Source organism: Prionailurus viverrinus, chromosome B2 (genome assembly GCF_022837055.1).
Source record: "Prionailurus viverrinus isolate Anna chromosome B2, UM_Priviv_1.0, whole genome shotgun sequence".
Classification (NCBI taxonomy): Eukaryota; Metazoa; Chordata; class Mammalia; order Carnivora; family Felidae; genus Prionailurus; species Prionailurus viverrinus.
Window position 1 is genome coordinate 135,349,469 of NC_062565.1, and position 25,182 is coordinate 135,374,650.

A 25,182-nucleotide genomic window follows, 5' to 3' on the forward strand; every position below is an offset into this window, starting at 1 on the left:
CTTGTTTTAATTTCACATAAACGTGTTATAAAAATTATGATAATGTATTTTAATACAGAGATAAGTATTTTTTTCTAATGTACTATTACATCTTAGAATAAGAGAAAATGTAAAACTATTACAACCTCTATTGAAAATAACCTCAAATTCTAATAGAATTTGAAGTAGGCTAACAAGTGTCAGAATAGTGGTTTAAAAAAAAAAAACTCTTCTGAAGAAGGCCCACATGCAGAGCAATTTTAGTGGCAGGTGGGACTAGAGTAAATCGCAGACACACTTCCCTCAGGACTCGAGTTTCAGGTCTGGCCTCACGCTGCCGCAGCTCTGCGCTTTCCTCAGGGACGTCTCACTTCTACAGAAGATGCAACAGGAAAAGGCTGCACCCTCTGGGTTTCACAAGATGGCTGCGATGGCTAATCAGCCTGCACTATCCACTACGTTACTCCATCATCTCTAACTTCTTTGCTCCTTTATAGTAGGTCACAGTTTCCAGAGTAGCTTCTGGAGCCTCTCTTTTTTCAGGTACAAATTTGGTAGCCCGTGCCCAGCATTTCACCTCACTGTGTTGCTTTACACATGCCGCTCCCTCTGTCCAAAATGCTTTAAGCAGCGGTTTTCAAACTGCTGACTGTAACCTGTCAATGGGGAGCAAAATCCACTTAGTGGGTCACGGCCAGCACTTTGTAATAATGTAGAACAGAAAAGAGTATACGGAGCCTCGGAAAAATACCATTGCATTTCTGTTTCAATTATGTGTGCGCGTGAATGGCTATCCTTGGATTGTGGTGGGTCCAGATATAAACTGTATTTCTGAAATGATGGATCAAGTTAGAGAAAACAGCATCCCACCTCAGCCCTCCTCTCCTCACATTCAAGTTGCAGCTTTTGTCATTTCTCTTAGTGTTACCCGAGGGTGTTCCCTGACTCCTTGCCTCTACAAGTCCCATATCCCACAAACGCACTTCTTAGCAACACTACAGACATATTTATATTTGATCCATGGTAATTATTTAAGGTCTGTTCATCCCCCCTCTCCAACAATAAAACGTAAGGTTCTATAAGGGCAGGGGCTATGTTTTACTGCTTAGTATACATCAGATGCCAAATAAGTATCTGTAGATTATTTATTATACCACCAGATGTGACGTTTGTCACATCTCTTTTCCCTTGCTTAGCTACTATCTTCTGCTCACTACTATAGTCAACACTTGTAGATGCCAAATCTTTCCAGTTAAACACAAATTTGAGATCTCCCGTCTTCTTTTCCACAGTTACTTCCCCGAGATCTACCCTAAGTTAAACTTGCCTTTCCTTTTGTTCTATTTTTTAATCTTCTTAGTAGTAGTGTAATTTACAGCAATTTCTTTTTTCTCAAGATCCATTAAAGTGTATCTCCACCATGACTTTGTAACTTAAAACTTACTATAAAAAAAACTTACCAGATTATTACATTGTCCTCTAAATCTCCTTTCCTTGCCATAGTAACAAAATAACATATAATATAGAATGAGGACAATATATCTCTTCCATGTTATACTTTTTGTTTTTTATCTCTTACATATTATAAACACATGTTCTACCAATCTAATATTTTACCTGAGATTATAAATGCCTTGCTGAAATGAAATCTATCAACTACCAACAACATAAAGACCACCGTATTTGGTCAGACTCAAGAATTTCCTTTTTCTTGTTCAATATTCTGTTTGAGAATGATTAACATTGGTTTACATCAGGACATGTCTGTCTTCTCCATCAATTTCAAAAGACTGAAGGCAAGCATTTTTCAATACTAGTCAAATGTGGTTGTTTAAATTAATTAAAATTCAACAAACTTTACAGTTCCTCAGTCCATTTCACATGCTCAAAAAACCACATGTGGTTACTAGCCATACTGGATGGTGGAGATATTTTCCAGCACTGTAGAAAATTCTACTGGAGAGCACTGGGCTACAGATTTATTCTCAAACATACCTGGTTTCCTTTCTTAACTTTCAGTAATCTATCATCTTAAATTTAAAACATTTTAATACTATTCTTTCTTTGCAGCCTGACCTACTTACCTCTATGAGGGAAAGACACCTCCCTGTACTTTATACTCTATGCCTATACTTCCTTTTATTTGTCCTACCCACTTCCCTTCTTCCAGCTGCAGTTACTAATAAGTCTAAATTTAATTTCAAAGATTTGTTAAATAAATCTCAAGTGTATTCCATCCACACCTTTTATGATTTTAATATTTCAATCATATCTCCTCTAATATTCACCTTTTTAGACTGGAACTTAGCTTACTGTTTGCCGTGTATGCATGTGAAAGCCTCTCCTCATGTTGATTATGTCAGTGTATTTCAGCTTTATCCAGCTGTTACACCTTACAATGTTTCATGTATTGTAGACAGTCAACACATTTTTTTAAATGAGTATATAACAAGTCAACCTGATATTCATCTTTCTTTGATGAATACTTGAAAAGGAAATGTCTAAGGCAGTGTGGGAAAAGAGAATCCCTAAACTACTAACAGAAATTAGGAAACAAAGAAACCATTTACCAGAAAGAATCACAAAAGAAATAACTTTTGCAATGTGTAGAGTGATAGATTTATAATGAGAATATCAATGAAAAAACTGAAATGACATAATGTAAGCAGTATGTCTCTGATTTTTTTTTCTCAACCTAAAACCTCAAAAAACTTAAATTAAATGGTCAAGTCAATGAATTTCTTTTTAATCCTATAAAAATCAACTCTTGCTTACAGTATGAGCCAAATAAATATTTGTTGCTAGACTGACAATGTACTAAGCAGAAAGAAGCAACCTAATCATATAAAATAACAAAAGGATTTTGTTAATCTACACATTTACCATCTCCAAAGAAGTTAAACATTACAAGGAAGGTTAACACCAAGAATTTAGCTAAACTATATGAAGAAAATTTCTGACTATGGGGAACTGAAAACATTACAATTATATACAGAAAATACAAATCTTACCTGAAGATTTCAGAATAAGTGTTAACCTTAACCTAAGAGTAAGGAGGGAAAAGAATTAGGCTAAAGATCTCTTTGAACTGTAAACTCCATAAAATAGAGAAAATACCAAAAAGGGAAAAGTATATGTAAGATGGTGAAAAAATATTAACAATAAACTAAACGATGTCTTCACAAACCATCTGGATTCAGGAACCTTGTCTTCTACAGACTTTATGACTTATACCATATCACATAGTACTCTACACAGAGTAGATGGTCTAAATCCACCAGTTGGTTCTTGTGAAGGATACTCCTGCTTGGGCTTTACTTTATCTTTCAAAACTAAATTAGATGGTTTATCCTGTTCCTTTTCATACTCCTTGAAATCACTCTTGGTGTATTTCCCACCTATTTATTAAAAAAAAAAAAAAAAAAGAAAAAAAGAATTTAGTAAGAAAACTCACCTAATTTATCAAAGAACAAAAATTATTTTATAAGAGGTATAACATGAGCATACACGACTGAAGGTTAGTAATTCATTCTCCATTACTGTTTTTAAATGAAATCTGATACCTATTTTGCTAGGTAGCCCTATGCTGCCACCTAACAATTTATGAGAGTATTACAACATCAAACTTTCAATCCTAAATTACACAATGAATACTTTCACTGGGAAATAATGCAGTGTTTAAGGAGAACCATTGAGTCCATAAGAAAATTAGGTCCAAAGGAAATTGATGGCTTGAGACTGGAGTCTGAGATCTGAGAGACTTATCTTGGAAGAAGTAAGGCTTTAAAGATCTCTGATCTGTCAAAAGAGACAGACTAAAATCTCAACAGAGCACCAAGCAGATAGGGCACAGTAGGATCCACACAGAAATTCACTAAAGGGTGTGAGAGGGGAGGGTTGGCAAGAACACCAAAGACAAACTGTGTCTGCTTTCAACTTCTTGCTTAAAGAGCACCTTTATTCCTCCCGAGTGCCAAAAATGAAATCAACAATCCCTTCAGAAAAATAGGATCCACCGTTGTATCTTGACTGGCCTTCAGTGGCAGGGCAGGGAAAGAGCATCATCCTCTGCAGCCCCTTGACTCCCAAGCCTACTCTCCTACCAGATGGAGATTCAGTCCTAGACCTGCTGACCAACCTGCCTTTCCTATCCCCTCAACTACCATGACGAAGTGCTTCTAGTGGGAGGGCTTCGTACACAAGGGCCAAGACTGAACGTACAAGTTAAGCAAACTGCAGGTACAGAGAGGTGTTTTGATTGGGAATCCTACATGCAACCTATCATCAGGTTCTTTAAACAAAGGAGAAAATAGGAATAAAAGAAGTAAGCATCAAAAACAAAATGAATCTACCTGGTAATTCCAGAGACTCTTGAAACAAAAATGGCCAGTAAACAACATTTCACAATATTTCACGTGAACATGAAATAGACAACTGCACACATTACAACACTGATAACTACAATGAACAGGTACCATTTCATCACTGACAAAAGATTCTGTGCTTGTCAGGAGTTTCACTATGGATGAGGCAGTTACGGTATAACGGAAAGAGCAATGGATTAAAGTGAAAAGTTCTGTGGTCAAATCCTGACTCTAGTGGAAGGTCCTAGGTCAGCCACTTCTTTGAAACTCATTTATATTCCTTTCATTTGTAAGCCGAAAATAATACCTACATTTCACAGAGCTATAAGACAAAGTACTTAGCACTGTGAATGGTATAGAGTATATATTCAATTTATTAAATACGAATCCATAATACATAAAACTATCTCAAAATTAACTACAGTTAACAAATAAACATGTTTGTGATGGCATGTGAAGCTAAAGCATCTGTCTCCCTTTTCACTCACATGTGGATCTTGAGAAACTTAACAGAAGACCATGGGGGAAGGGAAGGGGAAAAAAAGTTACAAACAGTTACAAAAAATAAACCACAAAAAAAAAAAATAAATAAAAAAAATAATAAAGCATCTGTCTCCTATATGACATTTTATTTTATTTTTTAAAGAGTTTATTTTAGGGGTGTCTGGGTGGCTCAGTCAGTTAAGCATCCGACTTCGGCTCTGGTCATGATCTCATAGGTTTTAAGTTCAAGCTCTGCATCAGGCTCTGTGCCGACAGCTCAGAGCCTGGAGCCTGCTTCAGATTCTGTGTCTCCCTCTCTCTCTCTGCACCTCCCTGCTTGCACTCTCTCTCTCTCTCTCTCTCAAAAATAAGAAAATATTAAAAAAGAAAAAGATTTTATTTTAAATAATCTGTACACCCAATGTGGGGCTTGAACTCATGACCCCAAAATCAAGAGTTGCATGTTCTACCAATGAGCCAGCCAGGAGCCTTCCTCTATAGCATTTTATTTTATTTTATTTTTTTATTTCATTTCATTTCATTTTATTTTATTTTAAGTTTTTAAGGTTTATTTATTTATTTTGAGAGAGAGAACAAGCAAGCAGGGGAGGGGCAGAGAGAGAGAAACCCAAGCAGGCTCTACACTGTCAGCACAGAGCTTGATGCCAGGGTTGAACTCACAAACCGGGAGATCATGACCCAAGCCGAAACCAAGAGCGGGACATTTAACTGACTGAGCCACCCAGGCGCCCCTTAGAGAGGACTTTAAAGTGAACTTACTTTTTTCTAAAATGTTACATAGGAAGGGCATCTGGGTGGCTCAGCTGGTTAAGCATCTGACTTTTGGTTTCAGCTCAGGTCATGATCTCACGCCTTCGTGGGCTCAAGCTCCACATCAGGCTCTGCGCTGGCAGTACAGAGCCTTCTTCAGATTCTCTCTCTCTCCCTCTCTCACTGCCCTTCCCCCACTTGCACTGTCTCTGTCTCAAAATAAATAAATAAAGTTAAAAAAAAAAAGTCCTCTGTAAATAAACTACATTGAAACCACTCAGGAAGGCAGTATCATTTTTTCAGTGGGTGGATATGTTAGGAAAAGAATCGAGAGGAAAAAAAAACAAAAACTAAATTAAATCCTATTTATATCATCAGTTTATGTGACTCTCAATAAATCACTTCACAAGATTGTGCTTCAAGTTATTTCTCTGTGGTGAGGAACTGTAATTACACTGGCTTCACGCGTACCCCAAATGCTAAAATTAAATTAGCTCTTTGGGGAAAAAGCCCCACAGAAGAGCTACTTCTAGACCAGAACTAGAGTGCATTAGGCCAACAGCTCCTCTATAGTTCTTGAATACAGTTATTTGATTCTTTTGTTTACAAAGCTGCAATTACTACCTGTGAAAAACACGCCACCTTAGTGCGTTTAGTTTTCGCGAGTCACTGAAAATAGAGAGCAGTGTGCAAATCTAGTCATGCAATCCAGCACGACAGTTTCATGGGAGAAACCAACACTATAAGGAACCCTGACCCGTCACTGTCTCCCACCATGGAGAACACAGCTTCCAGTGGGCCTTCCTCACCTATTTTGGACATTGATCATTTCTTTTTCTGAACTCCCACAAGGTACCATGACCTACCAAACAAACGAGCACATCACTCTCAAGTAGTGTTCTTTCTTATTTGGAAAAAAAAAAAAAAAGAATTCATAAAAATCATGGGAAAGAAAGAAAAGTTTTATAGAAAAAGAAAGTAATCCTGGAATTCCTAGTAAAATTTAGCATGATGTGGTGAATAACTGTCAAAGTAAAATCTTCTAAAAATACTGCATCAAAAATCAAAAACTTACATTATTTTAGCATACAGACATTCAATCTTAAGTTTGACATGCTACTACCAGAAATTCAGTTGACATATATATATGCGTATGTGGACAATGTCATATGCACAGGGAGAGTAAAACAGAAGAACAAAAGATTAGAAACTTCACTGTCCATTAACAGAACTAGTCCAATAAATTATGATATATACACTCAATAGAAAACTGCGGCTGCTGAGAATGTCACTTTTATACACTAACATGAATTGCTCTCTTAGATGTATTATTAAATGAAAAATGCAAGATATGAAGGCAGTATGTATAGCCTGCATCCATTTGCCTTATCCTTTTCTAAAGTTGAAAATAATACATATAAAATATATATACTTCCTTTTTTAAAGGAGAAACCTATAAATATACATAAAATATATATGGGGAAAAAACACGTTGAGAGAAAATTCTCAACATAAAATAAACACATATGCATGTATATTCAAAGAATGTATGCGGAAAATAAAGAAACAGGTGAGAGTGGTTACCTCTCGGAAGGGAAATGGGGTAGATGAGGTGCAGAAGTAGGAGAGTTTTTTACACCACCTTTCATGGACCTTTCCAACTTTGTACCATATGACAACGAAAACAAAAAAAAAAACTGTTTTGCATCTAAAAGAACCAAGCTACCACAACCATCATTTTGCAAATATCTGCAATGGTTTAAATGGGTTAAAAGTAATTTATAATATAAAGCCAGTAAATATGTTCATCATCAGCTTAAAATACACATACATTCCCCTTTATCTTAGATTCTCAATAGCAGCTACATGAAACCATAAATGGCAGAAGTTACATCAATGAACATTTCTCCTAATGAGCAGCACTAAGTCAAAGGAGATATACACGCAAGCACACTCACACGCACAAGCAGGCACGCTGAACAGAAACAAAGGAGGATGAACCAACATACCTTTTCCTTTCCATTTAACCTTTGCAACCGACTGGCTAAAATCCACATGTATTCTTCTGTCATCTATAAGTACATTGTCCATTTTGAAGAATGCTTTCTCACAATCTTCTTCCTGAGAGTAATTATAAAAACTCAAGCATAAATCTTTATGGAAAAGATTTCTGCAGCTTCAACAAATACTAAAAATACAAAAGTTTGTTTTTACCCAAACTAACATTTGCAAGCTTATTACACGCGAAATGCTGTTAAATGTTTTGTGCCTGTGACCCCAGGTAACTCTGGTAACAAGTGTATGAGGAACTACTACCTGCTATCATCTCCATTTTCTCAAAAAGAAAACATCAGTTTAGAAAGGCATAGAAGTTGCCAAAGGTCAGCTGGCAAAGGTGAGAGCCAGGACGTGAGCTGAGGCAGTCTGACTGTAGTGGACATACATATATTTACAAATTGTGTTCCCCAAGTCCATAACCCCTTTTACTCAAAACCCAAAAATATCCCGAAATTTCAAAGTTGTTTTTATAAATTCGGTGTTAAAATCCATTTGACAACAAAACAGTCTCCTAACAGGAGACTATGGACTTAATTTATTCCACTTGGTATGAATATGCATTCATTTCTGTCCAGAAATTGTGATTGATTATGGAGTGCTGACCCAGAGGAGTATGACACAGTCCACAGGTGTGTGTACACACACACATACACAATTACCTAAGTTCTGGAAAAGCCTGAAATCAGAAACAAAGCTATTCCCAATGGTGTGGATAATGGACTGTGGGCCTGAGATACCAAGGTCCTTGTTATGTAAGGATTCTTCCCGTCAGCAACTTTGAAACCCCGTATTTCCATTTCGGACATCTGAACACTAGGAATGATGCATTTCAACCCAGCACTAATCAATTATCTCCTATATTCCTGGAAATGTATCCTTTGGTCTGCTCACAACTTACTACAGGCAATTCAGAGAAGCAGACAAAAAAATAAAACCTAGTTACAATCGTATTTATTTACCATGTATGTCAAGAATTAAATGGATCATAAACTCCATGAGGATACAAAGCTTTAGCCATCTTTGTATCTATATCATTTAGAACATCATCTGGTACATGGTAGGCAATCACTGGGGGCATAATTTTAATCAAGTCACATGACCACTATGTGTCTCCACTTACTTATTTGGAAAAGGAGGACAGTACCTATTCTCACAGAGTTGTAAGGATTAAATGCGTATCAGGTAGTGTAACACCTGGCTTAAAGAAAGCTATTTGAGTAACATAAGCTCTCATCATTATTATTATAGATCTAGAAGGTACCATCTAATCCAATATTCAGGTTTTATTTATAAGGAGGGTAATATCTAGAAATGAGAGTTCCAGATAAACTGTCAAATATCATATAATAGTGACAGAGCTCAGATTGACACCTAGAACTTTATACTCAGTCTAGTTCTCTATTATTCAATTACAGATCTATGTAAACAATGCTGAAAAATCACTTCTACAACATGAAAGACATTACCTAAAACTTTAAAGTTTTAAAGATACACTAACTCAGACTGTACCTGAATCTAAACTAAAGGTACATATATTAACACCAACAGATGTTGTATTTATTTAAATAGAGGATATAATAAAATTATTTTTCTTGGGTGCCTAAAGGGCAAATTAATTTTCTAATCTCAGAGACTGGAAAAATTTTATAATTTTTCATACTTTAACACTATATAAGAGCAAAATAAATATAAACTTAATATATCTATATAATGACCTACCTTTTCAAATTCAATAAAAGCATAACAAAGGGATTCTCCTGTCTTCCAATCCCGGATAACTTCACAACTGAAAGAAAGTTTGGAAAAAGTGACTTTAAAAAAAAAGCACTTACTCTTACTCTTCAAAAGTGAAGAACAAAATACGCCATTTATTAAAAGTCAAAGTTAAACTCATGGAACTATATTTCTCCCAGTTTCTTCAATAACAATTCAAAAAAAGTAGTTCACCAGTGTAGTAACTAAATTATCTAAATTCTACTCTAAATGCCCAATCTTGACCTAAATTCCTAATGCACTGAAGAAAGAATAACAGTATTTACTTTACCATGCCAAAAGCAAACTAATGCTAAAAAAAACTCTTTAAGTCTTTATTCACTTCTAGTCCAAATGTAAATGAATTATAGAGTATACAATGATACTGCAGAATGTATACTGTAGTATACAATGTTACTGTATGTAAGTTCATACACATGTACATGTTTAATAAGTTTATACTTTTGTAGGGTTTTATTTTTTTATTTTCTTGAGAAAGAGAGGGAGCGCGCGTGTGTGCAAGGGAGGGCAAAGGGAGACAGAGAATCCCAGGTGGGCTCCATGCTCAGCACGGAGCCCAACAGGCTTGATCTCATGACTATGAGATCATGACCTGAGCTGAAATCAAGATTCAGACGCTTAACTGACTGAGCCACCCAGGTGTGCCCTTGAATTTTAATACAAACCAAGCTCAAATTAAACTTCATAACTATAGCTATTAAATAGAATTAATCCATCTTAACAATCAAGTAAAAGGGCCAATAAGAGGAGTTGAAATCACCTGGCTTGCCCTTTTACTCACATATCATAAGTCTCATTTTAAAAACGTGAAATGAAATGAATAGGGAAATAAAACATTGTGAGACAAAGGAAAAGTAATCACATTATACCATATGGATCAACTGTTATGACATTTATATATATTAAAATGTAAATATGGAATAATGATCTAACCAAAACTATGACACAATCAAAGTAGTAGGAGGTATGAATGAAGATGGAGAGGGCAGGAAGAGAGGTAAATCCTCATATGCCTCAGCAGGAAGTCAGTATATAATATCTAAAACTCAAAAATAAAAAGTAGCAATATAGGAGTATTTTTTGTAAATATGACATACCATAAGTACGTGGAGGAATAAAGTTGAGTAGCCATTTATGGAAAGATTTTTCTTTCAATAGGAAGAATAAAGAATGATTTCATAGGCAAAAACAAAAATAACAAATAAAAAGCCCCAAAACATAACCTAAAAGGAAATTCTAAACATAAAATAATACTTTTTAATCAATTATAGTTGACCCTTGAACAACATGGTGGTTAGGGGTCCCAGCCCCCTCCCCTGCAGTAAAAAATAAGCATATAATTTTTGACTCCCCCAGAACTTAACTACTAATAACACAGTCAATTAATACATATTATGTATGTTACATGTATTATATACTGTATTCTTATAATAATGTAAGCTACAGAGAAGAAAATGTTAAGAATAATAAGGAAGAGAATATACATTTATAGTACTATACTATGTTTATCAAAAGAAATCTGTGTCTAAATGGCCCCATGCAGTTCAAGCCTGCAGTTGACCATGCAGGTCAACTGTGTAATTGACCTTCCTCAAGAATATTTCCCTTTCTCACAGAAATACTAGCTTCATAGACTTTTACATTAACAATGCAGGGGAAGAAAGCATTATTAGCAAAAGAAAAAAATTTGGGAAAATTTAGATTCAAATTTATTTTGACATAGGGGTGCCTGGCTGGCTCAGTCAGTAAAGCATGCGACTCCTGCCCTCAGGGTTGTGAGTTCAAGACCCATGGTGGGTGTGGAGACCACTCAAAAAAGAAAAAAGTTAATTTTGACATAGATTGCTGGTAATTCTAGCGAGAACTTATACAAGTATGTTAAATATTAAAGATTACTGAGAATACTACAGAACTAAATTGTTCCATTCACTTCCTGTCTTAGACTGAAAATGTCTGTTGGAAGTGGGAGAATCATTCAATTATATATGTGTGTGTGTATTTATGTGTGTATATTTCTATATATACACATACACATATAAATACATCTTTTTCTCCCCTGCTATGCAAAAGAGTCATCTGTAAAATTCACCAGTACAAAATTCTAGAGTTCACAGATTCATCCAAAAATGTCATTAGAAAACCACCAATACCTAGTTTTTCTAAAATCACTAATTCTAGAGATTACCTTCTTATTGGCCCAAATCTTGAGAATATTATCTCCAGATCTTCATCTGTGGTCACTGGATTCAATTTACACACAAACAACACATTTTCTGGAGGTTTAATATCTGCATCAGGTAGGTCTCCCACCTAAATTGTAAGTAAACAAAAATATAAATCAATTCCTTTGTTGTTTCTATTCTAACTACCCTACGTATGCCCAAAATGCTGATTTCCCTAAACAACTGAATTTACATTTGAAATTACAGGCTCAGGGGCACCTGTGTGGCTCATGAGATTGAGCCCTGCTTTGGGCTCTGTTCTGACAACACAGAGCCTGCTTAGAATTCTCTTTCTCCCTTTCTCTCTGCCCCTTCCCCACTTGTGTGCTCTCTCTCTTTCTCAAAATAAATAAACTTAAAAAACAAAAAAAAGGAAAAAGAAAAAGAAAGAAAGAAACTACAAGCTCAGGAAAAGAAATCTAAATAAGATTGCAAAATCTGAAACTATACTGTATTAATAGCTAATACTTGTCTGACTTTGTGTGAATACCATGCTTCGCACTTCACACACACTACTGCCAATTCTTAAAACAACTGTGTGGTTTCCATTTTAAAAATGAGTAAAATAAAATTCAAGAATGTTAAATAATTAACTGAAGGCCACCCAGTAATAAGCAACAGAGTTGGGATTTGAGCCCAGATCTATCTGGCTTCAAAGTCCCAATTTTATCTCCTGTTTTTCTTTTTTCAAGTACTTCATATATTAAAAAAAGAATTATACAAAGTATATCTAAGGAATGGAGCATGAAAATAAAAGACACCCACGATGCCAACTAGCTTAAGAACTAAAATGTCCCTTTGGGCACTTTGGTGGCTCAGTTGGTTGGGAGTTTGACTCTTCATTTCGGCTCAGATCATGATCTCGCAGTTCATGGGATTGAGCTCTATGTTGGGCTCTGAACTGGTAGCCTGGAGCCTACCTGGGATTCTCTCTCTCCTTCTCTCTCTCCCTGGCTCTGCCCTTCCCCTGCTTGCATTCTCTCTCTCTCTCTCTCAAAATAAATAAACATTAAAAAAAAAAAAAAAAAAGAACTAAAATGTCCCTGATCCCATTACTCTGTCTCACCAGAGTAACAAATATCCTGCTTTTTGGTTTTCCTTTTTGGCCATTCTCCTGTATCTTCAGAGTTTTCTCAAATAAATATGCATCCCCAAGCAATATAATTTAGTTTTGCTTGTTTTTAGACCTTTGAAAAATATGATCATACTGACACTAGCTTTCTGCATTAGTAATGCTCCATTCTTTCTGCACTGTTGTTTGATATGGAGCAGCAATAATTCAGGGAGAGTGTTTCTTGTTTTTTACTCTCACCCTCACTATCATCTTCTACTTCAACCAAAATGAACTCGACTTCACAACCAACTACTGCACTGAGTACGGTATCACAGTTCTACTAAAGGACCAATGAGGGTAACTGTGGGAGAACACATGATGGAAATGGTTTCATTGTGGCAACCCTGTATTTGCCATGGGCCTTTAGATGGGCAAACAATACTTCTTTATACATAAATTTGAAAACTCTCACTAATGATTTCTGATAACACTATCATGTGAAGTATCTCCTCTTGGATAAACACACTTAAAAAAAATTTTTTTTTTTTTTTAAATCAGAAACAGTAATAAGCAACAGAGCCAGTTAGATCTGCTCAGTGCTTCTGAAGCCTAACAAAAGACAACAATCTGGAGCACCTGGCTGGCTCAGTTGATAGAACATGCTTGATCTCAGGGTTGTGAGTTCAAGCCCCACACTGGGCATAAAGCTTACTTTAAAAAAATTTTTTTTTTTCAACGTTTATTTATTTTTGGGACAGAGAGAGACAGAGCATGAACGGGGGAGGGGCAGAGAGAGAGGGAGACATAGAATCGGAACCAGGCTCCAGGCTCTGAGCCATCAGCCCAGAGCCCAACGCGGGGCTCGAACTCACGGACCGTGAGATCGTGACCTGGCTGAAGTCGGACGCTTAACCGACTGCGCCACCCAGGCGCCCCTAGAGCTTACTTTAAAAAAAAAAAAAAAATAGAAGATGAAACCTGTTAATAGTGAGAATCAAAACAATACACAACCACATATTAGAATGGCTAAAATCCAAAACACTGACAACACCAAACGCTGACAAGGATGTAGAGCAATAGGAACTCTCCATCATTACTGGTGGGAATGCAAAATGGACAGCTAGTTGGGAGGACAGTTTGGCAGTTTTTTAGAGATAAACATAATCTTACCATAAATTCCAGTAATTGCATCTTTAGGTATTTGCCCAAATGAGTTAAAAATTTCTGTCCACACAAAAATCTGTACACAAACGTTTACAGCAGATTTGTTCATACTTGCCAAAACTTGGAAGCAATCAAGACACTTTTTTTGAGAGAGAGTACACACATGCACAAGCTGGGAGAGAGAGAATCCTAAGCAGGCTCCGTGCCCGGCACAGAGCCCGGCGCTTGATCTCACAGCCTTGAGATCATGACCTGAGCCGAAATCAAGAGTTGTACACTTAACCGACTGAGCCACCCAGCTGCCCCAAGACATTTTTAATAGGTGAATGTTTAAACAAACTGTGGTGCATTCCATACAATGGGATGTTATTTCGTGATCAAAAGAAATGAGCTATCAAGCCACAAAAATACACGGAGGAATCTTAAGTGCAAATGGCTAAGTGAAAGAAGGCAATCTTAAAAGGATACATACTATGTGATTCCAACTATATGACATTCTGGAAAACGCAACTATGCAGACAGTAAAAAAAGACCAGTGGCTGCCAGGGGAGGGGGGCAGGGAGAGATGAATATGTGAGCACAGAGGATTTTTAGGGCAGTGCAACTATTATGTATGATACTGTAATGACAGATACATGTTGTTACACATTTCTCAAAACTCACAAGATGTACAACACAGAGTGAAACCTAATGTAAATTATGGACTTTAGTTAATAATAATTTATCAAATATTGACTCACCAAGTGTAACATATCTACCACACTAATGCAAGATGTTAATAATAAGAGAAACTGTTGGGGAGAGGGATGAGTGTGCACAGAGAATTCTCTGTTACTTTCTATTCAATCTTTCTATAAACCTAAATCAGCCCTAAAAAATAAAATCTACTTAGGGGTACCTGGCTGGCTCAGTCGGTAGAGCATGCGACTCTGGATCTTGGGGTTGTGATCTCACCAAGCACCATGCTCGGTGTAAATATTACTTAAAAAAGTAAAATCTTTGGGGCACCTGGGTGGCTCAGTCGGTTGAGCATCTGACTTCGGCTGAGGTCATGATCTCATGGTTCATGGGTTCAAGCCCCGCGTCAGGCTCTATGCTGACAGCTCAGAGTCTGGAGCCTGCTTCGGATTCTGTCTCCCTCTCTCTCTGCCCCTCCCCTGCTCACACTCTGTCTCTCTGTCTGTCTCAAAAATAAATAAACATTTAAAAAAAAGTAAAATCTTAAAAAATATATAAACTCCAAATTTATTAAAGTCAAAGCAAAAAAAAGAATCCATGAGTCCTTAGTAAAAATGCACATATAAACAAAAAGATAAGAAAGAAGGGCCATTCCTGACAGTAGAAGGCAGACTGACAAGTGTAGAAGTAGTGGGAATTAGAAAATCACCACTCCACATTCATCAAAGTAAAGGCTGGTTGAGACAAGAATCATGAACAACTGAGAAATCCACAGAGACAGTTTGATAAGGGACAAGATATTCGAAAGGTCTCAAATGCTACAGATTGTTTACTAGCTGCAAGGGAAAAACCAAGTATGCAATGGAGACACCAGGCAGAGGATTACCTTGATCAAGTAATCAAAATGAACACTTTCCAATGAAGGGCAGATGGATATTGCGGACCTGTTACTGCAAATGTAACATCTGAGAAGGTCACTTATGTAGTATTCTGTCTGTGCACATAATCTGAATCTAATCACAAGGCAACTGTTGAATATTCTATAAAACTGATGGCTTGTATTCCTCAAAAATGTTAACAGCATGAAAAATAGGTTAAGGAATTCTTTCAAAGGTTAGAAGAAACATGATAACCAAATGCAACAGATGATCAGTTAAGAGCTGGATTCTAGACTTTATGGGGAAAGTTATAAAGGATATTACTGAAATAACTGACAAAATTGAAACATGGGTAAAATTTTTATCAATTTTAAATTTCCGGATTTTGATAACTGTACTGTGAATATGCACAATAATATTGTTGCTCTTAGGAAATGCACACTGATATAAGAGGTAAAAAGGAATGATGTTTAGGACTCACTTTTGAATGGTCCAGAAAAAATAATATGTGTATATACATGTATAATTGGAGAGAGGAGGACGGGAGAGAGAAAGAGAGAATGAATAATCAAGCAGATGTGGCAAAAATGTTAAAAATTGGTGAATCTGAGTAAAAGGTATAGAGAAGTTCTCTGTACTACTTTTTTAACTTTCTCATAAATTTGAAATTATCTGAAAAATAAAAGGTTTTGTTATGCTAACCCAACATCTTCCTGGCATAAATTGCCTGTACTTTTGCTTTTGAAATTCTGATGCTAATATAATGTTCTTTCACTTATAAGTCACATATTCTTCCTGCCCAGTTGCTCAAAAGATTTTTCTTTTAAGTGCAGTAATTTTCTTAGAACTTGTTATTCTGTTGGTTGTTCTGGGTCAATAGTTCCACATACACAGTGTGCTCATTAAAAAGTGTATTTTCAGGGGCGCCTGGGTGGTGCAGTCGGTTAGGCGTCCGACTTCAGCCAGGTCACGATCTCGCAGTCCGTGAGTTCGAGCCCCGCGTCGGGCTCTGGGCTGATGGCTCAGAGCCTGGAGCCTGGTTCCGATTCTGTGTCTCCCTCTCTCTCTGCCTCTCCCCTGTTCATGCTCTGTCTCTCTCTGTCCCAAAAATAAATAAACGTTGAAAAAAAAAATTTAAAAAAAAAAAAAGTGTATTTTCAAATTTTTTTTAATTCAGTAAAGTTTTCTTGAATTGTAACCTTTAATATTTGTTCCTTCAGCTTGAGATGAGAACAATGAATTTTGAAACAGGACAAGAATCTGCAAGCTCTACTATGTAAAACAATGATAATAATAAAAACTGAATTATTCATTCAAATATTTATTGATGATCTACTGTGTGATAGGTATGCCTATTCCACAAAAAATTAACAAATGGAAAAAATGTCTGGTAGGTCAATTAATCACTATTGAAGAACTGTTCCCCAAAGGACTTCATACTGTTAATAATACAAAGCAGTATGTTTTAGGGTGCTCAATTTCTACACAGGTTCCTTCCTCCTGTAACTACTTAACCTCAATACTTGAGTTGTACAAAGAATTATTAATATACATAAAATTCAGTGCAATAAACACTCTTTAAAAATGAGATAAATAGGAGTACATGGGTGGCTCAGTTGGTTAAGCCATCCAACTCTTGGTTTCGGCTCAGGTCATGATCCCAAGGTCATGGGATTAAGCCCCATACTGGGCTCTGTGCTGAGCTTGGAGCTGCTTGGGATTCTCCCTCTTTCTCCCTCTCCCTTTGCCCGTCTCCCCAGCTCACACACACGCACACTCTCTCTAAAATAAAATAAATTAATGAGATGAATATAAATAATTGAAATTCAACCCATATTCCAAGTTGTATATCCACTGCCTATTTTTGAAAAAGGCACTTAGCACTATATTGATAATGGAACCAAAATTTGTTTACCTTTCATGTGTCCTATAAAATTTAATCCAGAAAAAATTCAAAGCTAAGTTTTGAATATTTTGATTATCAAAGAGCCAAAAATAAATTTACAATGAGTTATATATTAAATAAATTTCAGAACTATATGACCAAAAATAATCATCTTACCATTTCTAACAGAATAGCTTGAGTTTTGGCCTCTTTTTCTGCCTTTATTTCTTCTACTTCTTCAGCTGATCTTCCTTTAAAATCATCAATTTCTTCATCTGCTCCTATTCGACCACTCTGTAAGGCAGAAGCCACTTAAAAATATACTGAAAGAATTGAAAAATCTGAGAAACATGGGAGACATGACACTTTATCCTTAGTTCCATCAAATATGTTAGAACAGAAACTCAAACAAACTTACAAGCCTCAGAAAATTATTTTAAATTAATTGATAATATTGGCCAGACTAAGCTTCTAATTTATTGTTAAATCAAGATAAACATTTTTAAAGAAAGTACCTAGTATCCAACTCAGTGCTGAATGCAGAAGATAAATGATCTTAAAAGTTAAGCACCAAATCCCAACTATAAAAATCAATTCAGCTTTGACAAAGCTTCATAAACAGAAACTTATACCTTAAAACGTAAGAGGAAAAAGTCTGCATTATGCCACAAAAATATCGAGGTTCTAGTATAGCTCCAGAGTGTCCCCAGTTGAAAAGCTCCCTTACAAGATGATGTTTAATTTAGCCTTAAAGCTATACTCCTACACAGAGTTAGGAGATAAGAAAAACATTTTCACAAGGTATTAACATAAACTTCTAGAGCTAAGGCTCTACTGGTGGAACAAAAATTGAAGAAAGAAAATCAGGGAAATGAAAAGAAATTAGGGAAAGGAAAAAATAATTCTAAACTTGTCCTAGTACAACGGATCAAGCAAGACATTCTGAAGAAGTAAGTTTTAACAGACTAAAAAGCAAAATCTATGCAAAGCATTAGTATGCACATACATTCAATCACAAGAAGGCTCTACTTACATCGAGCTGTTCCCTTGTAGGTTCTGGTGATCGATCAGGGATTAATAAATCTGGAGGGTCATCAAACGGATCATCTAAAATCACTGTGTGATTTATCCTTACAAAATAAACCCAAGTCAAAAGGTTACATTTACATTATTTCAGAATCCATGTTTTACTTTTTATAAAGGTTGTAACAAATGTCTTAAGTATCTCTAATGACAAAAAACCATAGGCACTTAAATTTTAATGCACAAGGATATATTACTAGAGTATCATTTATCTTAGATTTACTACTCTGCATTGCTCTAAAATAACATGTCTAATATTAACATAAATGTCTAAATCTTAGTAGTTTTGCCATCATTTCTCAATATGCATTTTTTAAAAACTAAATTAAAGGATTAATAATTCTTCCCAACATAAGCAACTATAATTAATTAGTACAAGTATAAAAATACAAAAAAATCTTGTTTACTTTATGGAGTTTTATAGTCTTGTATTAATACACATTTTGGAATTATCCAAAAACCAGTCCTGCACTTGATATCTCCACTACGTGTCAAACACTACAGTATTAAAACATTCTAGTACATTGAGACAGCAAACACACCTGATATCCTGATATGGTACAAAGTCCTTGTCAACAAAGGTCTCATTAATTTTCTTAATTATGTCCATGCCTTCTGTCACCTCACCAAACACCGTATGAACACCATCAAGGTAATCTAGATTATCTCCTGTAGTAATAAGAAACTGCATAGAAAGACACAGCAAAATATAAAAATATATCTATAATTCTAACTGAAATCAATGACAGACTGATAGAAAAAATACACAAAAGTAATACTTCACATTAACTGTGTGGATTCTTACCCACTTGTTACTTTTAAAAAGTATTCCCTGATTGCTTAAAATACTTGGGCAAACCAAAGCTCAGTTTCTTCACATGTGAACTGTGAGGAAAAAAAACCATCTACCCCAAAATGGGTTGTTGTAAGGATTAAACGAGACAATGAATGAAAGGTTCTCAATATGATCTGTTTTGAAGTACAGACCACAATGTCAACAGTGATGATCCATGGATAGTGGGATTGTAGATGCTATTTTCTCCCATGTACTGTTTTGTGTTTTCTGATCTCCTCATAATGGACATACCTTACACTTAAAAGGACAAAATAACTTTTTTTAAAGATTTTATTTTTAAGTCATCTCTACACCCAACATGAAGCTCAAACTCACAACCCCGACATTAAGAGTTGCACACTCTACCTACTGAGCCAGTCAGGCACCCCCCAAATTTTTTTATATAGAAAAAAATATAGTGTAATATTTTTCTAACAACTATCTTTGCAATTCTCTTCTTATTGGGTAGTTTGAAAAGACAACTCTGTGGCTCTTTCTAGTCCTTCATTTTAAAACAAAATTCATCTTCTCACTCATTTCCTCACCTGAGATCCATGTTGATCACTGCCATTGTTCACCATGGACACAGTGCCCTTCTTCTTGTGCTTAATTCTTGGTACTTTTTCAGCCTCGAAAAAGCTTGCTTGATCACCATACAGTTGGCTGAAAAAATACATAATAAAGCTTTAAAATATAAGCACCCTCAATATGAAATACAGAAGTTCTAGTACCAAACAGAACTGCCATTTCTTTGTAGAAATACCATTATGATTCAGAATACTCTTTTTTGCTATAGACATTTAGGGAACTTAAGGGAAAAATCTATCTTTGAACGATATTTTAAAAAGCTGATTGAAATATGCTAGTTAACACTGTTAAGAGGCAATTCTATTTTTTCTCACTTAAAAACAAAAGAACTCACCCAAAAACAGACTCTCCTCCACGGCCAGTCCCTGTAGGATCACCAGTTTGTATAATAAAATCCCTCTATAATAAGTAGGATACATTATTAAATCACAGAGTTTGCTAAGTGGTTCCAATAATAGACATGACTAATATCTACCAACTTACCTGTACATTGTGAATAAGACAATAATTGTAATATTTTATTTTGCACAACTTCAGGAAATTCAAGCAGGCTGAAAGAAAGTAAATATTAAACTTATCACAGTAGTTCACAAATACATTTTTAAGCAAGTATATGCACAGTTGGTATAATTTAATTTCTAAATTACCATATAAACACTTCCCCCCAATGTTCAAATGTCCAAAGTCATAAAAAAGGAAGTAAGTCTAGGAATATATTTTAAATCATATATATATTTATAATATATATATCAATATAAATCAATAAAATAAATAAAATAAATATAAATCAAATCAAATAAATAAATCAATATAAGTCAATATATTTTAAATCATCTTTGTATTCTCTTTTTTTTAGGACTTCTTGATCATCCGAGCTAATGCAGGAAACTGACATTTGGGATAAGCAATCATTTATTAATGGATTAGTTTTGCAAGAGAAAAAAAAGAACAAAGAATATACTACAATATAGTATAATTATATAACACAGTATACTACATTATAATACAGTAATATATTATGTAATATAGTATATACTATATATATATGTACGTGTGGTACATATATAGTATACTCTTAGATGTATACTATACGAATCCAGCAGAGTACCTGTAAATGGATATAAATTATATAAATTAGAGAAAATCAAATATCTGAGACCAATTTTTTTAGAGACTTTATTTTAAGTAATCTCTAAACCCAACATGGGACTCGAACTCACAACCCCAAGCCCAAGTGAGCCAGCAAAGCACCCGAGACCAATTTTTTTACGGTGATTAAATAGCCCTTCACAAAAATCCATACGCTGATCATGTACCAGCTTTCTCATATAAATTCACTCACTTATTCAATAAACATTTACTGAGTACTTTTTACGTGCCTGGCACCACTGTCACAAATGCCATTAAACCACAGTCCCTGTCCTCGACAAGTTCACAGTCTAATTGTGGAGAGATACACTAACAAGTTCTCAGAACATTAAGCCAGAAACCAGACAGAAAGACCTATGAGGCTGTCTAGAGAGCTTATACCCAAACCAACTTAGTTACAATACTGGATATACCTGATACCACTTAAATAGCAAAATAGTAAAAAGTGATTTTAAAAAAGCCACAAGAGTTCAAAAGAAAGATTGTTTCTGGCCAGGAAAATTAGAAGACCTCATGGAGGTTTAAGGTGGGCATTAAAAGAACTAGACAGGCAAAAAGTAGATCGAGTAAGCATTTCAAGCTGAGAAGACATTATGAATAAGTCTAGAAGTGCAAATCTAAATGTTTTCTGAAGGGTCCGAAAGACCAGTTTACGTTCTGTAACACCCTGGTAATACTAGAGTAAGAGAGGGTAGAGAGACTGAAGGCGTAGGATGGGGCTAATCTATTGGAAGGTCTTGAATACCAGGCTCTTGATAGTTTTTCTGGAAAAAACAGATTTCTGGATTACTGTTAAATACAATGCTACAAAGTACGTATGGTACGAATGTGCAACAAAGGTACCACTCTGGTAGGGGATACTGAAAATGGGAGAGGTCGTGCATATGCGAGCATAGGGGGTATATGGGAAATCTCTCTAAATACCTTTCCCTCAATTTTACTATGAACCTTAAATTGCTCTTAAAATATAAAGTCGTTTAAAATAGGCAAGGGGGGTGGTGAACACAGAATAATGTACAGAGAAGTGGAATCACTATACTGCACCTAAAGTAACGTAACGCTACGTGTCAACTAAACTAAAAAAAAAAAAAAAAAAATTTTTTAAGGCAAGGGGGAGAATCTATAGATTAAAAGATATTTAAGAAAGGGGTGTGCCTGGCTGACTCAGTCGGTAGATTACGGGACTCGATCTCAGGGTTGTGAGTTCAAGCCCCATGTTGGGTGTAAAGATTACTTAAAAATAAAATCTTTAGGGGGACCTGGGTGCCTCAGTCACTTAAGCATCCGACTTTGGCTCAGGTCACCATCTCATGGTTCATGAGTTCGAGACTGCGTTGGGCTCTGTGCGGACAGCTCAAAGCCTGGAGCCTGCTTCAGTTTCTGTGTCTCCCTCTCCCTCTGCCCGTCCCCCACTTGCTCTCTCTCTCTCTCTCTCTCTCGAAAATAAACATTAAAAATAATTAAAAATAAATAAAAATAAAATCTTTAAAAAATATTTTTTAAAAAAAGGTATTTAAGAGATCTATCAACCAATATAATAATGGACCCTGTATGGATCTGCATTTAAATTAGCAAATATTTTTAAAAAAATTTTTTTTAAATGTTTGGGGCACCTGGGTGGCTCAGTCGGTTGGCCGTCAGACTTCGGCTCAGGTCATGATCTCATGCTTCATGGGTTCGAGCCCCACGTTGGGCTCTGTGCTGACAACTCAGAGCCTGAAGCCTGTTTCATATTCTGTCTCCTTCTATGTCCCTCCCCCGCTCGCGCTCTGCCTCTCTCTCTCAAAAATAGACAAACATCAAAAATTTTTTTTACTTTTTATTGATATTTGAGGGACACAGAAAGAGACAGAGAGAGCGAGCACTTGCGCACGCACTTGAGCAGGGGGAAGGGCAGAGAGATGGAGACAGAATCAGAAGCCAGCTCCAGACAATGAGCTGGGAGCTCAAACCCACAAGCAGTGAGATCACGACCTGAGCCAAAGTCAGACACTTAACCAACTGAGCCACCCAGATGCCCCAAAATTACCAAATATTTTGAAAACATTTATGAGACAATAATAAAATATGAATGAAATTAAAATATTATTGCTAATTTTTTAAGATATGATAATGATTTGGGGTTATGTTTTTTTTTAATAATTTTTTAGAAATTCAAACTGAGGGGTGCCTGGGTGGCTCAGTCAGTTAAAAGTCTGACTTCAGTTCAGGTCATGATCTCGCTGGTCCCCGAGTTGAGCCCCACGTCCAGCTCTGTGCTGACCACTTGGAGCCTGTTTCAGATTCTGTGTCCCTCTCGCTCTCTGCCCCTCCCCCGCTCGCGCTCTGTTTCTCTCTGTCAAAAATAAACATTAAAAAAATTTTTTTAAAAAGTAATACAAAATGAAGTAATTACAGATAAAATAAATCCCATGTAATAGACTTATTACAAAAAATCCAGTATAAATGAAACAATACTGGTTATGTGTTGACAGCTCTTCATTATAGCTGGTCATTGGCGCATGAAGGTTCATTTACGTGACTCTTTCTACTTCTGTATATGTTTCAAGTTTTCTGTACTAAAAAGTAAAAAAATGAAAGAAATAGAAGAAAGGGAGAGAGGGAGGGAGGAAGGAAAATAAGCCTGGATATGTTTACTATAAATTCATAAGCAGTTACACACTTAAGGAAGTATCCAATCACATGCTTGCAAATATATACAAATGGGGCGGGCTTAGTTTTTAGCGTTCCAAACTGCAGTTGCAGAATTGCTACTTGTCTATTCTGCCTGCGTTCACTAGGTGGGCAAACCCTACTCCCTCTTGAATTCCTCACAACCCTGGGAAAAGAGGCCCCAGCCAGGTGCCCCACATGAAGAAACCAACTCAAAGAAAAGCAAACCAAGAGATGAAAAATACAATTCCCTATAACATCATTTGAACCCCTGGATCCCACCATCCTTAAAGCCAAGTTTACCCCAGTAGCAGGAGGCAATCAATTATTTTCTTTGTTTAAGCCAATTTGATTTGAGTTTCTATCATCTGCACAGAGAATCCTAATAAACACACACATATACATTAGTCACTATAATGAGCCTTTAGTGTGTGCAAAGTGGCAGGCGTTGCACTAGGTGCTTAGGACAGAAAGACAAGGAAGGCACTACGGTCCCTGCTCTCGTGGAGTTTACAATCTTGAGACAAGAACTGCAAACAATTACAGGATAACAGGCAAACGATGTAACAGAGTGTGTTACATGCTTTTTAAAAAGATCTTAGAAATCTCGGGGCGCCTGGGTGGCGCAGTCGGTTAAGCGTCCGACTTCAGCCAGGTCACGATCTCGCGGTCCGTGAGTTCGAGCCCCGCGTCAGGCTCTGGGCTGATGGCTCGGAGCCTGGAGCCTGTTTCCGATTCTGTCTCCCTCTCTCTCTGCCCCTCCCCCGTTCATGCTCTGTCTCTCTCTGTCCCAAAAATAAATAAAACGTTGAAAAAAAAAATAAAAAAATAAAAAAAATAAAAAGATCTTAGAGCAGAAGAAACAGATCTAACTCTGCTCAGGGACAAGGGAGAGCCTCACAGAAGAAATGATGCTTGATCCAAGGTGTGAATAATAAGCAGGAAGTCAGCCAACAGGACAACAGTAGAGAGAACTGTGGGGTAGAGGCAACAGTACGAGAAAGGCCGGGATGTATGACTGAGCATGTAGTGTTGTGGGGTGGGGGTGGGGGGTGTACAACTGAGTGTAGGATACTGTGACAGCAGGAAAGCAATTACTGCACGTGGTACTGTGGCTTGTTTCATCTTTTTAAAAAAATTTTTTTTGAATGTTTATTTTTGAGAGACAGAGAGAGAGAGACAGAGCATGAGCGGGGGAGGGGCAGAGAGAGAGGGAGACGCAGAATCCGAAGCAGGCTCCAGGCTCCGAGCTGTCAGCACAGAGCCCGACGCGGGGCTCGAACCCACCAGCCGTGAGATCATGACCCGAGGCGAAGTCGGACGCTCAACCGACTGAACCACCCAGGCGCCCCTCGTTTCATCCTTTTGATGGACTCTGCGTTCCAAGGGGACAGGATGCTAATCGTAACTTATCTCTGTGGCCTCCAGCTTCTCCCTGATCTGAAACATCCTCCACTGTTGCCCCTTATCTTCCTAAAACAAGTCGGCCATGCCTCAGTCCTTCTTTTAAAACCTTCCAGGACCCTCATCAGGCGTCAGTAGAGCACACAAGACTATTCACAGCTG

The 25,182-nt window shown here is 36.6% G+C and overlaps 1 protein-coding gene across 1 annotated transcript in view; it reads right to left on the reverse strand.

Moving 5' to 3' along the window:
* The window catches only part of PPIL4 (peptidylprolyl isomerase like 4), a 35,491-nt gene that overhangs the window by 9,309 nt on the left and 1,000 nt on the right, over window positions 1–25,182 (reverse strand). Inside the window, exons 2-11 of the mRNA XM_047859762.1 lie at window positions 20,299–20,366; window positions 20,150–20,214; window positions 19,773–19,890; window positions 18,935–19,077; window positions 18,343–18,439; window positions 17,487–17,603; window positions 11,614–11,738; window positions 9,375–9,441; window positions 7,607–7,718; window positions 3,281–3,377 (exon numbers count right to left, since the gene is read on the reverse strand). Coding sequence (XP_047715718.1) covers window positions 3,281–3,377; window positions 7,607–7,718; window positions 9,375–9,441; window positions 11,614–11,738; window positions 17,487–17,603; window positions 18,343–18,439; window positions 18,935–19,077; window positions 19,773–19,890; window positions 20,150–20,214; window positions 20,299–20,366 — 1,009 coding nt within the window. The remainder of the gene's footprint in view (window positions 1–3,280; window positions 3,378–7,606; window positions 7,719–9,374; window positions 9,442–11,613; window positions 11,739–17,486; window positions 17,604–18,342; window positions 18,440–18,934; window positions 19,078–19,772; window positions 19,891–20,149; window positions 20,215–20,298; window positions 20,367–25,182) is intronic.